This window comes from Dunckerocampus dactyliophorus, chromosome 2, assembly GCF_027744805.1.
Source record: "Dunckerocampus dactyliophorus isolate RoL2022-P2 chromosome 2, RoL_Ddac_1.1, whole genome shotgun sequence".
Lineage (NCBI taxonomy): Eukaryota > Metazoa > Chordata > Actinopteri > Syngnathiformes > Syngnathidae > Dunckerocampus > Dunckerocampus dactyliophorus.
Window position 1 is genome coordinate 14216159 of NC_072820.1, and position 24655 is coordinate 14240813.

Consider the following 24655-nt stretch of genomic DNA (forward strand, 5'->3'; position numbering starts at 1 on the left):
CCCACTCCGTGCATGCAAGTGAGGGAGGGAGGGGTGGAGCAGAAGCCCAGCTGCTCATTCAAAGCAACAGCATCTGCGGAGGAAGAATTAATCAATGTGAATGTGAATGTGGCCCTAATACTCTGTCGTAGCTCAGTAATTTGGAGTTGCTTTGAATTCAGAGCATAAAATGTTTTTTTTACGCACCTTAAAACTTTACTTTTGTGTTAAAAACGTCCAGTTAAATATCTATATAAGTACTTTTAAATCATGTTTAATATTTCAATTTAATGAAAAAAAAAAAAAAAATCAAGACCTCACAAAACGTTCAGCGTTATATTTGTCTCCCGCCGTATCCGTGCACACTGTCGCCCGTGCATTCATGTGTATGTGATGAAGATGATTGCGGCAATGCCACTCGTTTTCTGTGACGGAGCAATCGAACTTTTTACACAATGCACCATTTATTTCAGTAATGGCATTGTTAATACATTTGATAGACTAAAATCATCCTAATCACTGATTTACAGTATAATTAATTCAACTAATCAAGATTAGTTGTGTAAAACAAATTAGCTTAAAGATACATTGCGTGGGAGTCCCATACAATATACACTTCTTGACTAATGTTCTGTTTATTGTTGTACAATTACAACATTTTTATCACGCATACCTGTCTTTGTTTTTGTGGAACATTGCGAAACTTAAAGAAATGACAAATCTGGTGTTTTGGTCCGTCCTATTTGAGCAATTAATGGCTGAGCAGTGCGGTGACATGTTTTCAATACAATTTTTCTGGATCCTGCTCCTTATCATGGCGGCCAAACCCGCCCAGGACATAATGCGGAAGTGGATGGCGAGTCGGCTCTCCTGTTGCATAATCTAGTGATGTGTCGGTCCCGAACGAAGCGGCTCTAACAGTCGTCTCTTTGAAATGAACGATAAGAGCCAGTTTGCGTAGTTGGGAGCCAGCTGGGAGCCGATTAGCCGAATTCATTTTACACAAACATAATTTGGTAAGGTAATAATTTAAGACAAAAAAAAAATCAGAGGAGCCACTTGGGAGTTGAAAGACCCGGATCTTTTTAGTGAACCGAGCCAAAATAACCGACTCTCTAAAAAAGACCCGAAATTTCCATCACTGGTAAAATTTCCTTGCTTGAAACTAACTTCTCCGCGTTGTCCAAACGGCTTTATATGGTGCTGGGTGGTGCCTTCCGGTTACCTAGAAAATCACAGCAAGACAACTGAGACCTAATTCAGACACACTCGCTCTGTTATGGAAAAATACAATATCGTTTTTTACATCACGAGACAATGTTACCGTGCCACTAGTGGAAATTCAAACAATCGATTTGTTGTAAGACGTGCTAAAGAGTATGTAATGGATTGATACACGAGCATCTTCTGACGTCCTTAAACGCACCAACGTCAATGTCAAAAGCGCCTTAAATAACATGCGTTCACTTGACGTCACAATCAAAAGACGGTTTATATGAGCTAATTTAGCGACGAAATCATAGGGTTTACAAGCACACATTTATCGACGAAATGGGTGTCATAGTCGCCGGCACAAAGATGATCCCACAAACTTGCGTAACCACACATACGTCTCCCGTGTGGCCTGGCCCTTTTAGCACGTTTAATGCTGTTGTGTCACATTTGGGTATAAAATAGATATGTTCTCTTTTTAAAAGTACTAATATTGCTTCACACTGCGGTAAAGACAATTTTCAGGAGATACATAAAAAACAACAACTTCCATTTCACCTGCAAGTAGAATTGGGAGAGACCTTGTGAGTATGGTTGATTTATTGACACTATGACATTTACCAACGCTGAAATTTAACATGTGTAGATACGCAATATACGCAAAATAAAAGCCTTTATTTACACTTGGTACGTTCTATAGTCACAACGTGAGCTTAAATATGTGCTTCTGAACTTTTCTCCAACTTTTTCCGAGTCTATTAGTCGCGTTTTTTTAAAGGGGATTTTGCGATGTCAATTTTCTGAGTAGCAACGGAATGCACCACGAAGCAACACTGGAATAACACGAGCAACCTTTTGAAATAGACATTATTGTTAAATTAGTCACGTTACAATAAAATGATGACAGTCTACTCAGCTATAAAATGATGAGTCTTCTCACACATACAGTAATTTGCATCCTCAATTCAATTCTCAAATTAATTTGCATCCTCGATTCTCCAAAAATTCATGAACTGCTCTTTTTGTTGCAGATGTTTTAGGCCAAGAAATTATCTCAACCCTTTCATTGTGTGTGAGGATGCACCTAATGGTTATTTTTCTTCATGTAACACATTTCATAATATCATATTATGTAATATATAGGGGTCTTAACTAGGATTGCACATGATTTGAATTACATTAAGTGGCACAGTACAGGCATTTTCAATGTCAGCATGTATTGAGTACTTGCATATTGTATGTATTCGAATCTTGACTCGAGATGCTGAGACTCTTCTTTGGGTCACAGTGTGGTCACACATTGTGCAGCAGGTTAGGAAGCAAAAACCTCTTGACTCCTCCCCACTGTGCAGGCACTATAACTCCCGAGAGGTGATGCCGGGTGTGCAATCCCAGGGTACAATTCGTGGCTCGAATGACAGAGCAGCAATAGGATCCTCTTCTGCTCCCTCAAAGCCTGCCGCTCCTTCTATGTAAGTACAGTACTCGACTGCTTTTGTTTTTAACTTCAAATGCCATTTGACTAATGAATGACAACAACTCTGCAATGGAAAGTCACTGGCTTAAATCCCAAGTGTAGTGGCCAGAGACAGCAACCGTGATTGAACATTCATTACATTTTCAGCCACTCACAAGGGATATATACTGTAAGTAGCCTAATTCTTCATTCTCTCCCAGGAGCACAATGCTTGGATCTGAAGGGATAGAAACCTTGGACTTCTGGAGGTCTGTGGGTGCAGAATTCCTGGCCATGCTTCTATTTGTGCTGCTAGGTGTTGGCTCCACCATTTCATGGCATCCAGCACAAAATTTTACTGTAAACGATGCTTCTACTCCACCCAAAAACGTTGATGTCAACATCCAGGAAAACGTAGCCGCCCAGGTCCTTATCTCGCTGTGCTTCGGCCTGTCCATTGCCACCATGGTGCAGTGCTTCGGCCACATCAGTGGTGGACACATCAACCCGGCCGTCACGATGGCAATGATGGTGACTAGAAAAATTGGCTTGGTAAAAGGGCTATTGTATGTGTTAGCCCAGTTAGTGGGAGGCGTAGCGGGAGCGGGGCTCCTCTTCTTCGTCACACCTGTTGAAAAAAGGGGGGGCTTCGGAGTCAGCACGGTGAGAACTCAACATATGTATCACATAGATTCTCGCAACAGTGAGGACGGTACACTGGTCACAGTCCAGCAGTCATTTTTATTATCTTTTCATAAAGAAGTGGAACTTGGTCATATTTTAGAGTAGTCAGCGTACAGCTTGTGTAGAAGTATAGGTTTATTCACCAAAAATCACGCAACATACGGCCATTATACTGTAGTTGGCACCACAAGTGAGTGACATGACAGTCAAGCATGGTGGTGGTAGCATCCTGGTCTGGGCTGCACGAGTGTTGCCAGTACTGGGGAGCGGTAGTAGAGAGAGAGCATGATCCCTTCCCTTGCAAAATTGGGCCACATGTCAGTTTCTCCAAACACACTGAGTGCCTTGCTGAGGAAGGTGAAGAAAGGTGATACATACAAACTGTTGGAAGGAGGGCACGTAGGACTTCATCACTGAGAAGTGGAAGAGGATTCCAGTAAGAGGGTGTGCAGCTCTGGTGAGTTCCATGCCCAAGAGGATGAAGGCAGTGATAATAATGGTGCCCACACTAAATGTTGATACAAATAGTGTACACTGACTACTCTAAAGTACATTTCTGTTCCTAGAGATAATAAAAGTGGGTGTTGAAATGTGAGGTTGTACTCGCTTTTGTGAGATACTGTGTTTCAGTGTTTTAAAATAAAATTGTGTTTGCCAAGGTGGGAACAGGCATGGCTTTGGGATCTGCCGTAGTTGTGGAGCTGCTGTTGACATTTCAGCTGGTCTTCACCATTTTTGCCACTTGTGACTCCAAACGCACGGACCTCGGGGGATCTGCTAGCTTGGCCATCGGTCTCTCTGTAACCATTGGGCACTTAGTAGGGGTGAGTATTTACCAAAAAAACATCTATAGCATCTATTCCTGTACTTCTTATCCTGAGGCTGTGCCTACTGTGCGAATCCTATTCCAATAAGACATTCTCCAAAACCTGCTGACTAAAAACCTGAAAAGGGAGTCAAATGTATTTTAAATTTGAGTGCACTAAAAGGTTTAAGTGTTAATCACCATATTGCCACATCATAAAAAACATGTAAAACTAGAGAAGCACTCGTGGAGCGCGGACCTCGCCAAGCGCCATACTTCTCCCCATATTGTGATTCACACCAAAATAATAATCCTACACTTCTTGAATCAGTCTTGATATTTTGTAGAAACCTGTCCTGTATTTTTTTTCCAAGTGCTCTGACCATTTTTTGTGGAGTTATATGCACAAATGCCGAAAATGGTCCTATCTTGCAATGTTAAAGGATCCATTCCTGGATCCAGATGGTGATCCAGATCACCCCCAAAATGTAATCAGTTCTTCCATATCCATTTCCGACAATTCCTGAAAGTTTCATTCAAATCCCTTCAATATCAAGATATTTTGAACACAGACAGCTGAACGCCGGCAAAAACAACCTCTGCGCTATTGTAGAAAGATAAATGGAAAACACATACTGTCAGAAGGTGTTCAGAAACTCCAATCACTATGACATCAACTTTCTTCAAACCAATTTACTTATATTGTCTTTGAATGCTGATGTTCAGATAACCCTAATGGAAAAAAAGGGTTATTCGAGGTTAAAGGCTAAATACAGAAGCCCTTAAACTAGCTTAAAATGTTTCAAGTTTGGTATCAGTGGAGGCCGCACTGTGGCCTAGTGGTTAGTTTGCAAAGGCACAGTAAAGAGATCTGGGTTCGTATCTTTTTTGGAACATCTCCCATGTGCTCTCTGCGTGTGCATGCTTGTTTGGATAGACAGTACGTACCCTGGCTGGCGACCAGTTCAAGGTGCACCCCGCCTCTCGCCCGAGGTCAGCTGGGATAGGCTCCAGCTTACCTGTGACCCTAATGAGGACAAGCAATATAGAGAATGGATGGCTGGGTATCAGTGGAAAGGGCAAGGTTTTCTGCAAGTAAATATGTTTAATTGTTCCCATGATACGTTCTCTTTGTTTTCAAAAAAACATAATTCAACAGTCGTAGGCCAACATTTCTGATTAACTCAAAATTAAAAAATAAAGCAATCTGAAAATAAGCATTAATGAATTTATACAGGGGAGGATATCCTGGGATTTAGGTGCGCCTGACGCGACCTGGTAAAAGCATAGGAAACATCATTTATCTTCCATCCCAACTAAATTGTTTCAGGTAATCCAATCCCTTACAATGTGAGCGGGTTAAATATTTTAGAACAGTCTTTGTGGTTGTTCACTGGAAAACAACCACAGATCCAGTGCTCCTATCACTCTTCAACTTGTGATACTTTGTGCTCTTGGCTTGCTGATTCACCCCCACATGTAACTGCTTTATTGGACGTTAGCGTCACATGGCAACCAACCTCTGGGGGCTTGCTGAGCCCTGCAGAGCGCAGGGAAATACTGTAGATGATATCATCCACTGAAATGCTTAAGTGTTTTCCCCTCAACTTTTGCATGTAATAGTAAAAGATCATCATGCATTTGCACTGTATCACTCTCCTACGTATTTGTCTTGCAGATTCCTTACACAGGAGCCAGCATGAACCCTGCTCGTTCCTTTGGCCCAGCAATGGTCAAACTTAATTTTGATAACCACTGGGTAAGGGATCTTGATATGTTGCTCCAAGTCCAATTACTTTTGGATGTGGTAGCTAATTGTTATCTCAACTTAATGTAAGGATGCAGTTTTGGAAGTGTGACCTTCAAACGCTCAAGGTTTTCCAAACTTTTTCAGCTCATGACCTCAAAATTGCTTCCTTCCCGGGCTGTATATGTAAACTAATAATGAACATATGAGTATTTTATCGCCAAAAAACGCTGATTAACCTGCTCAATGATGACCACATTCATCTGAATATACAGTAGTGTTTGGAGTCTAGAGAGCTATTACTGACACCTAGTGTAGAATGCTACATTTCATCAACGTCATTGAAGGCATCTTTATATGCCTTATTATTTGTATTTTACTTAATTGAGTCATATTTATGCTTGAAAATGCTTAAATTAGGCAAAAAGTTGCAACATTTGCTTAAATATGCATGTTTTCACTAATAGGCCGTATTCAACCCCGAAACAACGTGATTTATTCATATATTTTTGATTAAAAATATTTTATTCGGTAAACATTACCATTCAGAAAGCAATTTGGACTCGGAAATTTCAAACCTCTGACTTCGGAATTGACTTGAACATACGTGCCTTGACTTTCGACTTGGGATTAAAAACTTGAATTTTACTTGAGACTTGCAAAACGCTGGCTTTCTCTCGCCTCTGCTACACATCACAGCATCTTTGAACGCGTCTTCTGAATGCCTTATATTTGTATTAGTTGATTTAGCCATTTGTATGTGTGAAAAGGCTTAATTTAGGCAAAAACATAAAACTGTCTAAAATGTGCATTTAAAAAAAAAAGTCATATAATATATTTTTGAAAAAACATGAGCATGAAGCTGCAAAATCCGAAGCACAAAGGTGCGAGGGACAAGTGTGCAGGGAAACCCCATATAAGAAAGTATTTTTTTTCTGACAAAACTGAAAAAGTGTCTCTTAGATTTGGGGTCTTGAGATCTATACATGCAAACCCAATATAAGACAGTATTTTTGTTTCTTTGCAATACTGTCTCAATAAGACATGTCGCCTTATACTTGGGGTCTTGAGATGTACAGTATACATAAAATCCAATAAAAGGTGTTAGTAACACATGCAAACCCAACAGGTGGCACCAAACGACTTACTCCCAACCAAGTCAGAGCTTGTCTTCCTATCACTCAAACATTAGTGATCTGGAGACACAAAAAGTGGTTCTGATGCAAATTTAAAGACAACGCTGATCAACGAGTCAGCTATCAACCTTTGAGCAGCTAAGAAATATCTGACGTTGAAAATGTGATTTGCTGAGTGGCCTAATATTATTCATCTTATATTTGGCTCAATAAAGTAAATAACCAACCAAAATTGTGCCCTATCGTGGCCCATTTTGATTTTGGGAAACCTTGGTTGAGTATCTTCCACAGGCATTGATTATGTTCTTTGTCTTGGCTGTTTACATTAGGTGTACTGGGTGGGACCCATCCTGGGTGCTGTCATCGCTGCACTCCTCTATCGGTACGTGTTCTTCCCCGAACGCGATTTCAAACCCAGACCGAGGCAGGTCATTCCCAAGGACCAAGCCGGCAACTACAGGGAGGTGAAGGATGATATGGTCCTTAAGCCGGGCTCCTTGCAGCCGGTCAAGAAGAAGAAGAGAACCGAGAGAAAAGACCCACCGCCGACGAGAGAAGTGTTGTCCACCGTTTGAAAAGCCCACACTCTTGAGACCAACAAGTAGAGAACTTTTTTGGCCCCACGTTCATTTGAGATGATTTATCCTTGAGGCAGAATGCCTTAGCAATCCCAAAATGCGTGCTCATAAATGTATTCTCAGCCTCGATACGACTCCTAAAGCGCTGAACAATTAGATCGCGTTGCCATATGTCAAGCAGACAGGCAGCCTTCAGTACATTGACTGTACATTCAACCAATTGGAATAAGATCATCACGTGTGATGACTTAAAGAGATTCGCATATGACAGCGTTGTAAGGTAGCTGCTCTTTTTTTTTTTTAGTGCAAGGTGTACTCTTCATGTAAAAAGGTTTTTATTGACAAATGTAAAGTGACATTTTAAAAATGTTAACTCCTGTTTACGCATATATTTGGTTCGTGTGCAATGGGGGTGTTTCACAGAGGGCCACATACAAATAAGGATGCCAGGGGCCTCTGATATTTTGATATAGTGGAACTTTGGTGAGCGTCATTAATTTGTTCCAGATGATCCGACTCTTAGCCAAAAAGCTAACTGAATCCATTTTTCCCATCAGAAATTACGTAAATCCAATCTCTTCAAGAAAGCCAAAAATGCTAACACAAGACTTTTTTTTTTAGGTTTACAATTAGTTTTGCATGCAGATAACAATTTGAAATGCATAAAAATCCATATAAATGATGAATGAAGGTTATAAATTGATATTTAAGGTTACATTTACGTTCATTGAAGATGTGATTCTTGTTCCGAAAGACCCATTGTGGTAACGAGATCAATGTCTCTTTAACACCTCCTTCCTGTTTTGCCATGAGTTACTACTTGAATCAAGAGTGCTTTTCACCTCAACCCAAAATGGAGCCAAAGTAAATTGCAGGTGTCAGCGTTTTGACAAAAAGTGAGAAGCACTATTGAAATTAATTGATTTCAAGAAATCGGGACCAAACAGGAAGGTGGTGTTGAAGAGGAGGGTGTTGCTCTCGCTGCCACATGGTGTCTTGGGGAATGTTTTCAAAAGTTGCTCTAAATGTTCATTTATGGCTTTCATTTGTCATACAGTATGTATTTTGAAAAATTTATGCATATAAAACTATTAACTTAACATTTTTCATAGACTGCGGCGACATGGGTGACTTCCGGTTCTGGTTGCCATTTTGTTAGCAAGGTAAGGATGCTAACAAGGATAAGAATGTAACGCCATATTGTATGCTAACTGGAAAATGTATGCAAACCAAGACAAAAGTTTGGCATCAATTGTCAATATCTCAAAAAAAGCTAACCGGGGAGGACGCTAACAGCTTCCACTGTATTTTTAATTTTGCAAAAAGGCCTTTTCTATTTACATTGTGCCTTTTTGCTCTATTTTTTCAGTTTTTGTGTTTAGTTTTGAGTTTTTATTCTTTCTCACGGGCCATAATAAATGAGTCACGGGCCACAAATGGCCCTTGGGGCACATTTTAGACACCCCTGGTGTTGGAGTTGCACTGATGTCACATTGTTAAAGAGCTCATCTGGAAGTGCGATGTGAATTCTATGTAAGAAAGTTTTGTTTTTCAAATATTTTCACATTTTAACATTTGCCATCCCATTTTACTTGAAAATATTGATAAGACTAAGGATGCCGGGTAGGTTACACTGGTCGGCAGATTACAATGGTTTATGGAAGCACTTACTGTATTTTAAAAATTAAAATTGATATTAAAAACAATTATAGGGCCTTTAATTTGACATACTTTTAAAGATCTAAATTCCAAATCAAAGCTGTTTATTAAAAAAAATAATTTGCACTACACACTTTATATTGTGTATATTGGAATAGAGTACGAGCAAATCTAGATGGTCGGCTATGACCTCTGATAGTCTCTTAAAATTTATAAATATTACATAAAAATCTAAAAAAAAATTAAAAAATGTTTTCATTTTTTTTTCAATACAATTCTTCAGAATTATATTTTTTATTATTTTACATTGAAAAAATCATTTCTGCAAGCTACCAATGTATAGGAAAATACAATATACGGTAATATGTTTTCCATTAAAAATAAGTGACAAGAAAAAAAATACTTGCCTTCTACTGCTCACTAGTATAATAGGTCAATGAATGTCCGCAATGCTGCACTATCCTGCTACTCTGTATTCTTTTTCCAATTTTTTTATTAAAAATGTGAATAAAATCGCTCCTAATCTCCCTTTTGTGTACACATTGGTAGGAAATGTAATGCTGAATGCACTTTTTGGGACAAATGATGGGGAAATTGACTAATATTGTTGGGAGATAGATTTGCAGTTCTAGAGGTTTGACCTGACGAGAGACCATACTACTGAATTGAAATATACTTTTTTATATACTACATTGGGAAAAATAAAATATTGATTTAAAATATGTTAAAATTACGTTTTGTTCATTGTAAAATAACTTTTCTAGTAACATTCCTGAACAAACTAGGATGACAGGGCCAATGATGGACAATCATAAAAACCAAAATATAGTTTTGTCATTGCAAACGCTTTTGCATTTTGACATTCATGCACATTTGCTCCTGCTTGCCACCATAATTAGTCCCCCCAGAAAATACTTAAAATATAAAATAAAACTAGGGAGTATAGAGCTGTGAAAAATAACGTGTTAACAGCTGCAACTAATTGAATTAATTACATTTTTTCAGCGTAATTTACACGCATCTGCATCTGATTTTAAGGGATATTGCCGCACACAAGGTTTATATTTTGTTTTTGCTCTTTCTGCCCTTGCTCAGTCCAGTACTTCGTCTCGTTATCCTCTTCTCTATGAAACATACTTCTTTAGCTTTCGCTTCCTTATCTGTCCAACCGTCCGTTTCCTGCTTCGCACTTTCACACTCGTCTTTTTCTCTCTCCCTCTTCTTTTTTTTTGGAGCTATATTAAGCCAATATTGTGTCACTTCATATCCATTTTTGCTCAACGTTTTATGGTTGTTTTTCGTCTGCTGAATTATCTGGTCTAGCAACGCCACCATTTTTTGCGAATTCAGTTGTCCATCGTGTCCATATTTAGTCACCCAAATACCTAAACATTTTAATTTAGTTGGATCTTGTCACTCGATGAACCGCCAATCGTGACTTTACAAATTATCCTTATATTTTTGTTTTACTTTTTCCGTTTCCCATTTTAATTCAATTTGGTCCCAGTTATGATGATGTGCCATCTTAACGTTACATTTTTCATCGACTGTGGCGACATGGGTGACTTCCGGTTCTGGTTGCCATTTTGTTAGCAAGGTAAGAATGCTAACAAGGATAAGAACATAATATTGTATGCTAACTGGAAAATGTATGCAAACCAAAGCAAAATTTTGGCATCAATTTTCAATATCTCAAAAAAAGCTAACCGGGGAGGACGCTAACAGCTTCCACTGTATTTTTAATTTTGCAAAAAGGCCTTTTCTATTTACATTGTGCCTTTTTGCTCTATTTTTTCAGTTTTTGTGTTTAGTTTTGAGTTTTTATTCTTTCTCACGGGCCATAATAAATGAGTCACGGGCCACAAATGGCCCTTGGGGCACATTTTGGACACCCCTGGTGTTGGAGTTGCACTGATGTCACATTGTTAATGAGCTCATCTGGAAGTGCGATGTGAATTCTATGTAAGAAAGTTTTGTTTTTCAAATATATTCACATTTTAACATTTGCCATCCCATTTTACTTGAAAATATTGATAAGACTAAGGATGCCGGGTAGGTTACACTGGTCGGCAGATTACAATGGTTTATGGAAGCACTTACTGTATTTTAAATATTAAAATTGATATTAAAACAATTATAGGGCCTTTAATTTGACATACTTTTAAAGATCTAAATTCCAAATCAAAGCTGTTTATTAAAAAAAATAATTTGCACTACACACTTTATATTGGAATAGAGTATGAGCAAATCTACATGGTCGGCTATGACCTCTGATAGTCTCTTAAAATTTATAAATATTACATAATATAAAAAATGAAAAATGTGTTAAATGTGGTTATTCAAAATTATTTTCAATAGAATTATTCATAATTATATTTTAAATTACATTGAAAAAATCCTTTCTGCAAGTTACCAATGTATAGGAAAATACAATAATATACGGTAATATGAATGATTGCCATTAAAATAAGTGACAAGAAAAAAATAATTGTGGGGCGATCCCAAAAACGCTACTGCATAAACATTAGAATCCTCAAATTCTAACCGAGATCTGCTGAGGTTGCCTCCACTGTTTCGCCAAATGTAAAGTGCTCTAAATGCGACAACAGCATCACTCAGTGGCCACAGTGACGATCACTTCCAGTGCAGGAAAAAGGCTACCATGAAGGGGTTCGTCCAAGGGAGGGCAGCCACGAGCCTTGCCTTCTACTGCTCACTAGTATAATAGGTCAATGAATGTCCGCAATGCTGCACTTTCCTGCTACTCTCAATTCTTTTTCCAATTAATTTTTTTTTATTAAAAATGTTAATAAAATCTCTCCTAATCTCCCTTTTGTGTATACATTGGTAGGAAATGTAATGTTGCACTTTTTGGGGGAAAATGATGGGGAAATTGACTAATATTGTTGGGAGATAGATTTGCAGTTCTAGAGGTTTGACCTGACGAGAGACCATACTACTGAATTGAAATATACTTTTTTATATACTACATTGGGAAAAACAAAATATTGATTTAACATATATTAAAATTATGTTTTGTTAATTGTAAAATAACTTTTCTTGTCCTACACAATAACATTCCTAAACAAACTAGGATGACAGGGCCAATGATGGACAATCATAAAAACCAAAATATAGTTTTGTCATTGCAAAAGCTTTTGCATTTTGACATTCATGCACATTTGCTCCTGCTTGCCACCATAATTATGCAACGGATGCCAGCCTGTGAGGCTGCGCAAGTGTACGTTGGTAAACCTCACTCCCTCTGCCTTAAGAGCTGCGCTGAACACGCGCTTGACAGTCCGGGCTTTTGGCCGTGTGGTCAGCGCTCTCGCCTCACATTGCGAAGGTCCTGTGTTCCTGTGCCCCGGTGCGAAACAGTGCGGGTTACAATTATTCACCCCAGAAAATATACTGCTCAAAAAAATTAGAGGAACACTTTGAAAACACATCAGATCTAAACTGGGGGGAAATTGATCTTGAATATCTTTCCTGATAATAAGTGGGTGATGTATTAGTAACAAAATGATGCCACATCATTTGATAGAAATGAAAATGATCACCCTATAGAGGGGGGAAATCAAAGACACCCCAAAAATGAAAGTGGAAAAAATGATGCAGCACACTGGTCCATTTAGCTAAAATGTCATTGTAGCAACTCAAAATGATTCTCAGTAGTTTGTGTGGCCCCCACGTGCTTGTACGCATGCCTGACAACGTCGGGGCATGCTCCTAATGAGACTACGGATGGTGTCCTGGGGGATCTCCTCCCAGATCTGGACCAGGGCATCAATGAGCTCCTGGACAGTCTGAGGAGCAACCTGGCGGCGCCGGATGGACCTAAACATAATGTCCCACAGGTGTTCTATTGGGTGTAGGTTAGGTGAACGTGGGGGCCAGTCAATGGTATCAATTCCTTCATCCTCCAGGAACTACCTGCATACACTAGCCACATGAGGTCGGGCATTGTCGTGGACCAGGAGGAACCCAGGTCCCACTGCACCAGCGTAGGTTCTGACAATGGGTCCAAGGATGTCATCCCGATACCTAATAGCAGTCAGGGTGCCATTATCTAACATGTAGAGGTCTGTGCGTCCTTCCAGGGATATGCCTCCCCAGACCATCACTGACCCACCACCAAACCGGTCATGCTGAATGATGTTGCAGGCAGCATAACGTTCTCTACGGCATCTCCTGACCCTTTCACGTGTGTCGCATGTGCTCAGGTTGAACTTGCTCTCATCAGGGAAGAGCACAGGGCACCAGTGGTGTAGTTGCCAATTCTGGTGGTCTATGGCAAATGCCAATCGAGCTCTACGGTGCTGGGCAGTGAGCACAGGGCCCACTACAGGATGTCGGGCCCTCAGGCCACCCTCATGGAGACCGTTTCTGATTGTTTGGTCAGAAACATTCACACCAGTGGCCTGCTGGAGGTCATTTTGTAGGGCTCTGGCAGTGCTCATCCTGTTCCTCCTTGCACAAAGGAGCAGATACCGATCCTGCTGAGGGTTGAAGGACCTTCTACGGCCCTGTCCAGCTCTCCTGGAGTAACTACCTGTCTCCTGGAATCTCCTCCATGCGTCCGGGTACCGCAGTGATGGTTCAGATCTGGGAGGAGATCCCCCAGGACACCATCCGTAGTCTCATTAGGAGCATGCCCCGACGTTGTCAGGCATGCGTACAAGCACGTGGGGGCCACACAAACTACTGAGAATTATTTTGAGTTGCTACAATGACATTTTGGCAAAATGGACCAGTGTGCTGCATCATTTTTTCCACTTTCATTTTTGGGGTGTCTTTGATTTCCCCCCTCTATAGGGTGATCATTTTCATTTCTATCAAATGATGTGGCATCATTTTGTTACTAATACATCACCCACTTATTATCAGGAAAGATATTCAAGATCATTTTTCTCCCAGTTTAGATGTGATGTGTTTTCAAAGTGTTCCTCTAATTTTTTTGAGCAGTGTATTTAAAATATAAAATAAAACTCGGGATGATAGAGCTGTGAAAAATAATGTGTTAACAACTGCAACTAATTGAATTCATTACTTTTTTCCAGCGTAATTTACACATGCGCATAATGGAAAGCCACACCTCTCTGACAGCAGACGGGAGGCAAGTGAAGTGAGCCCCCAGAGGCATAGTCTGGCACTCTTTTATAACTTGATTCTGACCTGAACACACCAACAGCACCGCTATTTCAACACCCTTTATGTACGATATCCCCAACACTCAATTCCTCCTAATTCTGCGAGGTGCAGTCTTCATCCGGCACACCGGGCATTTCCACATGTCTTTTTTTAAACCTTCAACATGGAAAGTGTAGCCAACAACAGGACTGGCAGTGCTAATGTGGAACGCTTGAGTCGCCAAAATAGTCAGATGCAATCTGGAGCTGATTCAAAAAAGCCACAAAAACGACACAACAAGCAACATGTCAACACACATGATGAACAATGTAAACTACCTACGTGGCTACATGTAATACCCCTTCCCAAAAAACGCCCATATATTCCCACCGCAAGGCATGCTGGGTAGCTTGTGGTACTTTCTCCCAACATTTTGCCATGTTTGCCGCATTTTTGCCAGATTGAAAAATATGTTGAGAAGGTCGTCAAAACAAGGAGTTAACATACTTTTGATATCCAATGTTTTATTGTTCATAGTTCAGATTGTTGTTGTAGCTGCACTACCCAGCATGCCTTGCGGACATTGGGAAATAACAGTTTTAAGTTATGCGTCATGTTTAGCGCTTAGTTGTTGATTTATGTGACACGTTAACTTGAAATGGATGTGTTGTGTTTTCGTTTTGTTGCACCGTGAGCAAGTACAGTATGTCATTCTCCTCGATGCCACCTCTACTGTATATAGACGGCACCCCCGCCTAATTTTTCTAACCCAATGTCACCTGTGAGACAAAGAGCTTGCCCACCCATTTTATAATCCAGGCATTATTTACTGAAATAAATATTTTTAAAAAATTTAATTAAAAATAGTGAAAAAAGCTGAAAAGTGAAAAAAAAGCCCCAAGTTCACCTTTTATGTAGCTCCTTGCCATTCTTTTCTTTTTTTAAATAAAATATATTTTTTTAAGAACAACATTGACAAAGGTCGCTCTCTCAGTACGACAAGTGAAATAATAATGTTTATTTAGCTACTACATATTTTAAATGAAGGCCTCTCTGATGATGTCAATCAAAACCTAAAGGCAAGTATGCAGTGCAAGTGTACCTATTGAAGTGACTACTGCATGTTTAATTACATTGCATTTTCACAGCAGTATGCTGGACTATATTAGCACATGCAAATATATGCAAAGTTTATTAACGTGTATCCTCTCTCGAGTAGTTAGACTGACTTCTTCATACTTTCGAATTTGAAAATGTGCAATTCCCAGCGTGGCGGAGAAAGGGCAAAAAGATAAAACACACACCTTAAAGATCATTAGCAATTAATATTTGGGGATTGGTGGAGGAAAAACTGTGCTAAACACTTGTTCAATAATTTATACTATAAACAAGAAAGTCTCCCACTTCCTTAATAATTTAGACGTAAGCTAATGTTGATTTATTCAGGAAGGTCTGTGCCACCAGCACCGCCCGGAGTGTCCAAATTTGAATTAAAGTAGGACAGTAGCAGGCGACTCTGTAATAACATTTGTATAATTTTATTATTGCTCTGGGCTTAGTTCATTTCCTCCTCCAGTAGTTGCGTGAAATTGTTTGATTTTGCAAAGTGCCTTGAGTGAGCGGCTCTGGGCTTGGAGGGAGGAGGAGCAGGAACAGGAAGGCATGCGACACTCTGATGCTGTCACACACACACACATACACACACACACACACACACACACACACACAGAAAGATAAATAACTTTGTTATTGCAGGTTTTGTTACATCGAATCACTTAATAATTCACACTGTTGCAAATATGATTGATATTTTCACTCACCTTGTCACATATGATGAATATTTGAGCGAATGCATGTGAGACGTATAATAACTCATTCATTACAGCGTCACATCACATACTTTTTCTTCATGTCCCTGCACATCAAAACATGGTTCTTATGCAAAAAAAAAAAAGCTACAGTTTGAAGACTTTTGCAAATGTTGTGTTTTGCTTATTCTTTTGCTTTTTTTGTGGGTGCTTTTTGTGATTCCATCACACGATGGTGCCAGTAATGGCAAAGAAGAAAAGTGACGATAACCATAGTACAGGAAATGAACCTTACTGCATCATAGGAAAGGCTCTGGAGTACAATATAAACATCCATCCATTTTCTCTGCCGCTTCTCCTCATTAGGGTCACGGGGGCATGCTGGAGCCTATCCCAGCGGACTTTGGACGAGAGGCGGGGTACACCCTGGACTGGTCGCCAGCCAATCACATGGCACATATAGACAAACAACCATTCACACTCACATTCATACCTATGGCCAATTTAGAGTCGCCAATTAAGCTAACATGCATGTTTTTGGAATGTGGGAGGGAACCGGAGTACCCGGAGAAAACCCACGCGCACATGGGGAGAACATGCAAACGCCACACAGAAATGCCCAAGGGAGAATCTTCCCGACCTCCAGACTGTGACTGTGTGGCCAACATGCTAACCACTAGACCACCGTGCAGCCTACAATATAAACAATGCAATTATATTTAAACACTAACTCCAGCAATACCAGTAATACAATGTGCGCTGTTACTTTATTTTAGTTTTTGTAAACAGTGATATTTCACAAGCATTGTGCTAGGCTAATGAAATGTTGATTCATAACTGGCATGCTTATGACGTGCTAGCTAATGTGGTATCTGTTGTAGCATGCAACATTTAACCCAAAAGGTCGCCTTTGATTGCAGTATCATTATGAATGTTAGGATAATAATATAGGTTTTCATGCATCATATCTTGCAGTCGATCTGTCAGTTTCAGTAAGTAAATCCATGTTTTTTTACTAGATCTATTTTACTTGTATGACTCTTAGAATAAAAGCATGGGCTTTCATGCCAGGGTAAGTGCAGTCACTACTCACTGGTCGTGTACTTTGCAGTGTGCACAGAGACAAACACAAGTCAGACAAACATACCTGTGGCCATTTTTTTGTGTGCTATATCATAGTTATCAACCACAATATCAGTATCAGAATGACAAAAAGGGCCGCACGGTGGTCTAGTGGTGAGCATGTTGGCCAACACAGTCACAGTCTGGAGATCGACCTGGGTTCGATTCTCTCCTCGGGCATTTCTGTGTGGAGTTTGCATGTTCTCCCCGTGCGTGCGTGGGTTTTCTCCGGGTATTCCGGTTTCCTCCCACATCCAAAAACATGCATGTTAGGTTAATTGGAGACTCTAAATTGTCCATAGGTGTGAATGGGAGTGTGAATGGTTGTTTGTCTATATGTGCCCTGCCATTGGCTGGCGACCAGTCCAGGGTGTACCCCGTCTCTCGCCCAAAGTCAGCTGGGATAGGCTCCAGCATACCCCCGTGACCCTAAAGAGGAGAAGCGGTATAGAAAATGGATGGATGGATGGTATGACAAAAATGTTTTAGCAAGTACTTTCATTTTTGTTATTGTTTTTTTCCAAACTTTGTTGATGTCATTAGCATGTTAAGTCTTTGTGAAGGTACGTCGTTGTCTTCTGCTTTAGCGCACGGGTAATTATACAATAAAGACCACTATGCTGTTGTAGAAAAACACACAAACACACCTGAGACCCCAATGTTTCCGACACAGGAAGGGAGGGGTTTCAAGTTCTGATTGGTTTCCTCAGGGCTTCCAATTTCCCACCCTCACATATGTCGCGTTCCCCCCTCACCCTCATCATGCCTCCTCCTACTCCAATTCCTTTATGCAGAGCAGCACAAAGTGCACTTTGATGAAACACATTTGTTTGACTTAACTCTTGCCTCGCCATCATGTCTACATCTCAGAGGCCGCTTGCTGGCCCGACAGCAATGGGGCCTAATGAGAGGATATATGTACAAGTGGGCCACTTGACCGCAGGAGCTGCTGTGCTCCATTTGGGTTTTTCGGCCTGCTTGCATTATTAGGGAAACCTTTATTATTGTTGCCCTCTAGTGGGAACCATATAATAGGATTACATTTTATTTGAGCCTCACAGCGTAACCCAAGCAGCCCCCTCCTCATTGTCTCCCTCCCCCTCACTGCCAATGACTCTTTTGACCACTTTTGGGGATGGATGGTGAGGTTTTGAGGGGATTCAGAGGGAATCTAATGTATGAGACAATTGGCCCAGTAAATAATGAGAATAGAATTCATCTTTTCCAGGGACAAAAATCATAAAATCTTTATTAACTGTACACACAGTTTTAAAAGTAACATTTTAACATTAACTCTAACGAACATGTAAAAATAAGCTAACCACCTACTAATACATTAAAAACCCAGTCTTCATTTAACAAACATTTTTCCCCATAGGAAAATAGAAATATGTTCCAGGCTTAAATTGAGGCCATTATAAAACCTTTATGAACTGTACAAACATTTCTAAGTGGCATTTTGACATTATTATCTCTTTTTCAAGTGTAAAACCTACGTTAACAAATTGTTAGGTCATCAAAATACCAGTGTTATCCAGTGAATGAATCCATTCTATAGTGTTCTGTGTTAATCCACTCTATTCACTGTACAGATAATCTTGTAACTGTAAAAATCCAAGGTAATCGGCTGTCTTCAGGCGTATAAATAAGTTAACCACTTACCAATATATAAAAACACACCAGTCTTAATTCATTTAAAATCAACTTTTGACATTCTGTCATACAAGTGTAAAAAGAAGCTAAAACTACACTTAGAAATAGAACTACCCACCGTTTGATAATGCGTGACAGATGCGTAGACTGTCATAAAAGTATAAAAAACAAAGTTGACCACTGCATGTAAAACGTAAAGTAGTCGTATAAGTGTGACCAGACCAATAACTCGCACGGTAGATGCTAGACACAGCAGACTATGCAATGTTTGTCATCTATTTTTGTTGCTTTCAGCATATTGTACTGAGAACCCAAACCACTGCAGGTCAATTCCAATTTTTTTCCTCATATGTGACCTGTATTTTATTTTTTCATGTCAGTGTGAACAGTACAATTCAGATTTTTTCAAATGCAACTCAGGCCTCTTTCTTGTGTACATATAAATCTGATATGGAGCCGATTTACTGCAGTCTGAACAGTCAGGTGGCATATGTCCGACCTATATGTTATCGAAAGGCGTGGTTTGCCGTGCAAGACTTGGATAAAGGTACTCACCGATGTTGACAAAAGTTCTACTTGTCAGTTGAAAATTATTTTTAAAAAGTGTCAGTGAAGTGGCTCCTGTCACCTGCACGCTCCTCGGAAGACGTCGCAGCAAGATTACACAAACTGCCATTGCCAAAATTCTCTCCTAAGTGGAATCATTTAGTCAAGAAATGATTCAATCCCATTGCACAAAATCCTTGAAATTGCCACAAAAGCACACACCGCGGCAATCTTTACTTCCGTAAACACACAGAAATGCGTCTGACGTCGTGCTTTTGGACATGCATGTAACTTGAAGCTTTGCTTTCACATTAACAAGTCAAATTTTTTTTTGGTAATACCAACAAAAAATCAGAACTGGGCATCATACCCTGCAGTGTGAACTTAGCCTAAGCTACCGCTAGCGTGTGTTGCTATACCTTTCGTTTTCCTGCTCTTTGGTTATCATCACACTTTTCCTCTTTGCCAACATTGGTACTCTACATTGTTGGCGGCATCACACACACGCAAAAAAACCACATAAAAAGCAATGTGGAGCTCGTCTGTTTCATTGCCTTGAATGACCCCGCTGAAACAACACACGTGCATGTACACTACACAGTTTGCATGAGCAAAGACACAAAAAGAAGATGTGCCCCTTGGTTGTTTACCTGCCAAATGACTAGGCCCTTACAACAGTGCACCACTGTCCTGTACAGTATATTCATATTCAAGTCATTTCCATTGTTAATATCTATTAGCCGATGGATGCCACACTCCACATTTGAGCTCTTCTCGCCAAAGCATAGTACTGGAATCTGCCAAAGCTAATATTTGATCGTCTATTCTGGCCTCCAACTGTGCACCCCTGCAGGGCACACAATGAGTCAGGCTCCAGAGCAGCTTCAGCACTTTCCCTAATGCAGCCCACTCTCTGACATAACCATGGGCTATAAGAGGGGCGTGGTTATAAAAGGTACTTTTTGGCTTGCCACCATCAACTAGCTACACTACTGTTTGCAGGTTCACGTGCATTATGTAGTCATGACAACATATCATTTACTTGGCACACCATCAATTCAGCATCATCATTTCCACAGCATCCAGTCACAACAGCACTTATTTTAACACCTATACATTTATAAACCAAACAAACATGCCATATAATAGCTATTCATAAATGAATGAATGAATGAATAATAGCTACTAATTGTAAGGAAACTGTCCTTGTATGAAATAAAATCAAAAGATCACCACCATAACCATTAACCACTTACTAAAATAAAAATACTACAAGTAGGATTTTCATAATCCATAAATTTTCTATGCCGCTTATCCTCACTAAGGTCGCAGGTATGCTGGAGCCTATGCCAGCTGAGATCAGGCGAGAGGAAGGGTACACCCAGGACTGGTCGCCGGTCAATCACAGGGCACATATAGACAAACAACCATTCACACTCACATTCAAAATTCCAATTAATTCCAATTAACCTAACATGCATGTTTTTGGAATGTGGGAGGAAACCGGAGTACCCGGAGAAAAGGGGAGAACATGCAAACTCCATACAGAGATGCCCAATGGAGATTCGAACTCCTGACTGTGTGGCCAACATGCTAACCACTAGGCCACCGTGCGGCCGTTTGATTTTCATGACATAAAATAAAATAATACTACTATCATTTTTATTAAAAATTAAAAACTACTACTACTATAAATTTTATTAAAATAAAAAAAACTACCATATACAACTAATATCTTTTCATAACAATAAAATACTATTATTTTTATTTAAATAAAATATTGCATATAAACTAGCATACTGTCATTTTTAGTAAAATAAATTGAAATGCTTCTATCAATTTTGTTACTATAGAATGAATACTACTACAACCGCTAGTACAAATACTATTAAAATGAAATGCTACTCCTAGTCTGCGATTGGCTGGCGACCAGTCCAGGGTGTACCCCGCCTGTCGCCCGAAGTCAGCGGGGATAGGCTCCAGCATACCCCCGTGACCCTAGTGAGGATAAGCGGCATAGAAAATGGATGGACTGATGCTACTCTCAGTATCTTTTTTTTTAATGCTACTATCATCATTTTTATTCAAATAAAATCAAATACTACCACAACAGTACTAGTAGTACTACTACTAGTAGCCCACACTCTACGAAAAAGTTTGTCTTGAAGAGAGGATGTACATTTGTGCAATAAAGTGAGTGTATTTATAATTTCATATCGTTCTGGCAGCATTAGGCCTAGTGGTTAGCATGTTGGCCAGGCAGTCAGGAGTTTGAATCTCTGTGTGGAGTTTGCATGCCCAAACAGATATTTGAACGCAGATCTTCCAGATCTCCTCACGGTGTGGCCAATGTGCTAACCACTACCGTGCGGCCGGATCCGGAAAAAGTAAGTATGACACAAAAAAAGCTCTTCCTCTTCTCAACATGTCTCTTCCTGTTTTTGGTCCAGAGTATATCCAAACATCCCTGCTGGTTTGTCACATCTGATGCGTATTTTCAACACCCCAGTGCCAGGACCCTCATCATGAATGGGCTCCATTTGCTTGGAAAATGGCTAACGTGTGGGATTTTGAAGGCCTGCGGGCACTCTGCTCACTATCAGACTAATGGCATAAAAATGTGTGTATGCATGTGCGTGCAGCCTCCACACACTTAAGTCTTGGTGAATCATGTGCCAGCCACTAACCTCGAGGGCAAATAACTTTTTAACAACACTTTAAGCCTCTGCTTTCTTCCCCTATGTGGGACAGGAAGGTCTGGTGTAGTTGCTGGGTTAGCTGGGCATTCCTCCAATAACAAATGTGTGCATCATCTGCACCGGAAAAACAATTGCTTATTTTACTATTATGCTATTATCACTTCTAGCGCCAGTCAAAAGTATGAAGACACTTTTATATTGTATGTAATGAAAAAGTGTCTTTGAGCTTTTGCAGGTACAGTACTGGTCAAAATTTTGGAGACACTCCCGCATTCTATTGAACGAAAAAGTGCCTCTGAACTTTCGACAAAATTTGAGAGACAATTTTGCGTTATCTTGAATGAGAAAGTGTTTCTAAACTTTTGACAGGTACTGTGTATCTCTGCATTCAGAACGCATTTGATAAGACAAGACAAGAGAAGTGTACACCTGTAAGACATGTAAGAAGACCTCTAATTGACTGGCAATCAGTCCATGATGTCACCTGAAAGTCAACTGGGATAAGCTCCGGCTCATCTGACTAAGCAGTATAGAAAATGAATGAATGAATAAAAGTGGTTAACTTATTTTGAGACTTGCATAAGTGTGATTGATGGCGTACCCTGACCCTTGCTCCGAAAGTCAGCTGGGATAGGCTCCAGCTCAGTAGCAACGCTGAACAGGACAATCAGTATAAATCATTAATGAATGAAAAAAAAAAGATTAACTTATTTTTTTACTTGCATGCCATTTAAGAGACCCTGCAATTTACTGGTTACTAGTCGAGGCTGCCACCTGCCACTTGACACCTGACACAAATGTCAGCTGGGATAGGCTTCAGCACACCCGTCACCCTGAACAGGATACGCGGTATAGAAAATGAATAAATGAATGCATAAAAGTGTTTATCTTATTTTTACACTCTATAATTAAGCTGTATAATTGACTGGACCAGCCTACAATCGATTGGGATAGGCTCCAGTTCAATCATGACCCTAAATAGGTTACGCAGAATCAGAGTGGCTAACTTATTTTTACTCTTGCAGGACAGGTTATGAAGTCTTGTAATTGACTGGCGACCAGCCCAAAAGTTATCTGGGATAGGCTTGAGCTCACCTGGGGCCCTGAACAAATGGAAGAAAACAAATGAATGAATACAAGTGTTTAACTTATTTTTTCACTTGTTTGACAGCTAAGAAGCCCCGCCCAGTCAGCAGATAGGCACCCACAATCTGTGACCATGAAAAGGATAAGCAGTAGGACATGAATCGCTAAAGATACTTACTAAAGTTACTACTTTATGACACCTGTAATTGAGTGGCTATCAGTCAAGGGTGCACCCCACCTCTTGCTAAAAGTCTGGCGGGGTAGGCTCTAGCTCATCTGTAACACTGACCACTGAAGGATAATCAGAATAGAAAATGAATGCGTAGAAATGCCTCCCATATTTTTACACTCACCCTTTTGTTTGACTGGCAACCACTCCATGATGTACACAGCAGGGATATGTCAGCCTGTGAGCGTGATCAGTTACTGAAGGCTTAACAATAGCTACAGTTTGACCCTGGAACGGATTATTTCTATTAAAAATGCAGAGAGGCAACATACCTTCGATGCTTTGGTCATTGAAGTTAGTGTTTTACTGGTTTTGGTTGACTTCATCTTACACTTGTATGACGATTAAGAATGATGAAACAACCTTAAAGGTTTATCGTAAGTTTGACACTTGAACGGATTATTTATTTGTTGGACCTACACGCTGTGTGACAATTGACAAACATTGCTTTTACCAGTAGAGGGCGAAGTAAAGCGTGTGTTTTTTTTTTTGTTTTTTTTTTACCATGAGAACTAAAATCTGTGCCTACTAAATAGCTCTCTCACACACAAACATGCACGCCTGTTCAAATGAAAGCCTTGTTACAAAAATATGCACATTTAATTCACTTTGTGGCCACTCTGACGGCTTCCATTTTGCTGAAATCATGCATGGCTGAACATTAGAAATGAGCTCTCACACACACACACACACACACACACACACACACACACACACACACGCCTCAGGCACTGATTCAGTCTTGATTGGGGCAAAGATTCGGAAGGGGGGGGGGCCCGGTAACATATTAATAGTGAGAAAGTCATTCAACAAGTGGTGTGTGTATGCATTGGATAGGTTGTATATTTGATGGTGTGGCTGAAAATATGAGGGAAAAAAATCAAAGCCAAGCTATATAATTATGATCAAGTGGTGTTTTTCCCCTCTCCCTGCCAAAGAAACACTCCACCATTTGTGGAGAATGCCTGCAGGGAAAGATACATCAAAACTAATCATAACGATTAAAATCAGCTTCTCTGAGACCCCAGCCTGTTTTAAATTCAAGGAAAGGAAAAAGATTTCAATATTTGATCGTATTTAACATAAAAAAACAGAAAGAAGACTGAGGTTGTCTTGATGTAAG

At 40.0% G+C, this 24655-nt stretch overlaps 1 protein-coding gene and 1 long non-coding RNA gene across 3 annotated transcripts in view; one reads left to right on the forward strand and one right to left on the reverse strand.

Moving 5' to 3' along the window:
- Positions 1–1273: 1273 nt before the first annotated feature.
- On the forward strand, positions 1274–7872 carry LOC129176957 (aquaporin-4-like). Of its 2 annotated transcripts, XM_054767579.1 has the most exons (6): positions 1274–1775; positions 2544–2663; positions 2869–3310; positions 3991–4155; positions 5815–5895; positions 7349–7872. In XM_054767579.1, exons 2-6 carry the CDS (start codon positions 2566–2568, stop codon positions 7592–7594), a joined length of 1032 nt encoding a protein of 343 aa, XP_054623554.1. In that variant the 5' UTR covers positions 1274–1775; positions 2544–2565; the 3' UTR covers positions 7595–7872. The 2 variants fall into 2 exon arrangements, with proteins under 2 accessions (XP_054623554.1, XP_054623555.1); XM_054767580.1 differs by lacking the exon at positions 1274–1775 and having other exon boundaries at positions 2461–2663.
- Positions 5041–24655, reverse strand: part of LOC129176959 (uncharacterized) — a 30743-nt gene continuing 11128 nt past the window's right edge. The window contains exon 3 of the long non-coding RNA XR_008569546.1: positions 5041–5163. This is a non-coding gene — a long non-coding RNA (uncharacterized LOC129176959). The remainder of the gene's footprint in view (positions 5164–24655) is intronic.

What these genes read in the sequence shown, in the direction of transcription:
- LOC129176957 (XM_054767579.1), top strand. Translation starts at nt 2,566, where the DNA reads ATGCCGGGTGTGCAATCCCAGGGTACAATTCGTGGCTCGAATGACAGA. An exon ending in GGGGCTTCGGAGTCAGCACG is followed by an intron (nt 3,311 to 3,990) that starts GTGAGAACTCAA and finishes GTGTTTGCCAAG; the next exon opens with GTGGGAACAGGCATGGCTTT. An exon ending in CCATTGGGCACTTAGTAGGG is followed by an intron (nt 4,156 to 5,814) that starts GTGAGTATTTAC and finishes TTTGTCTTGCAG; the next exon opens with ATTCCTTACACAGGAGCCAG.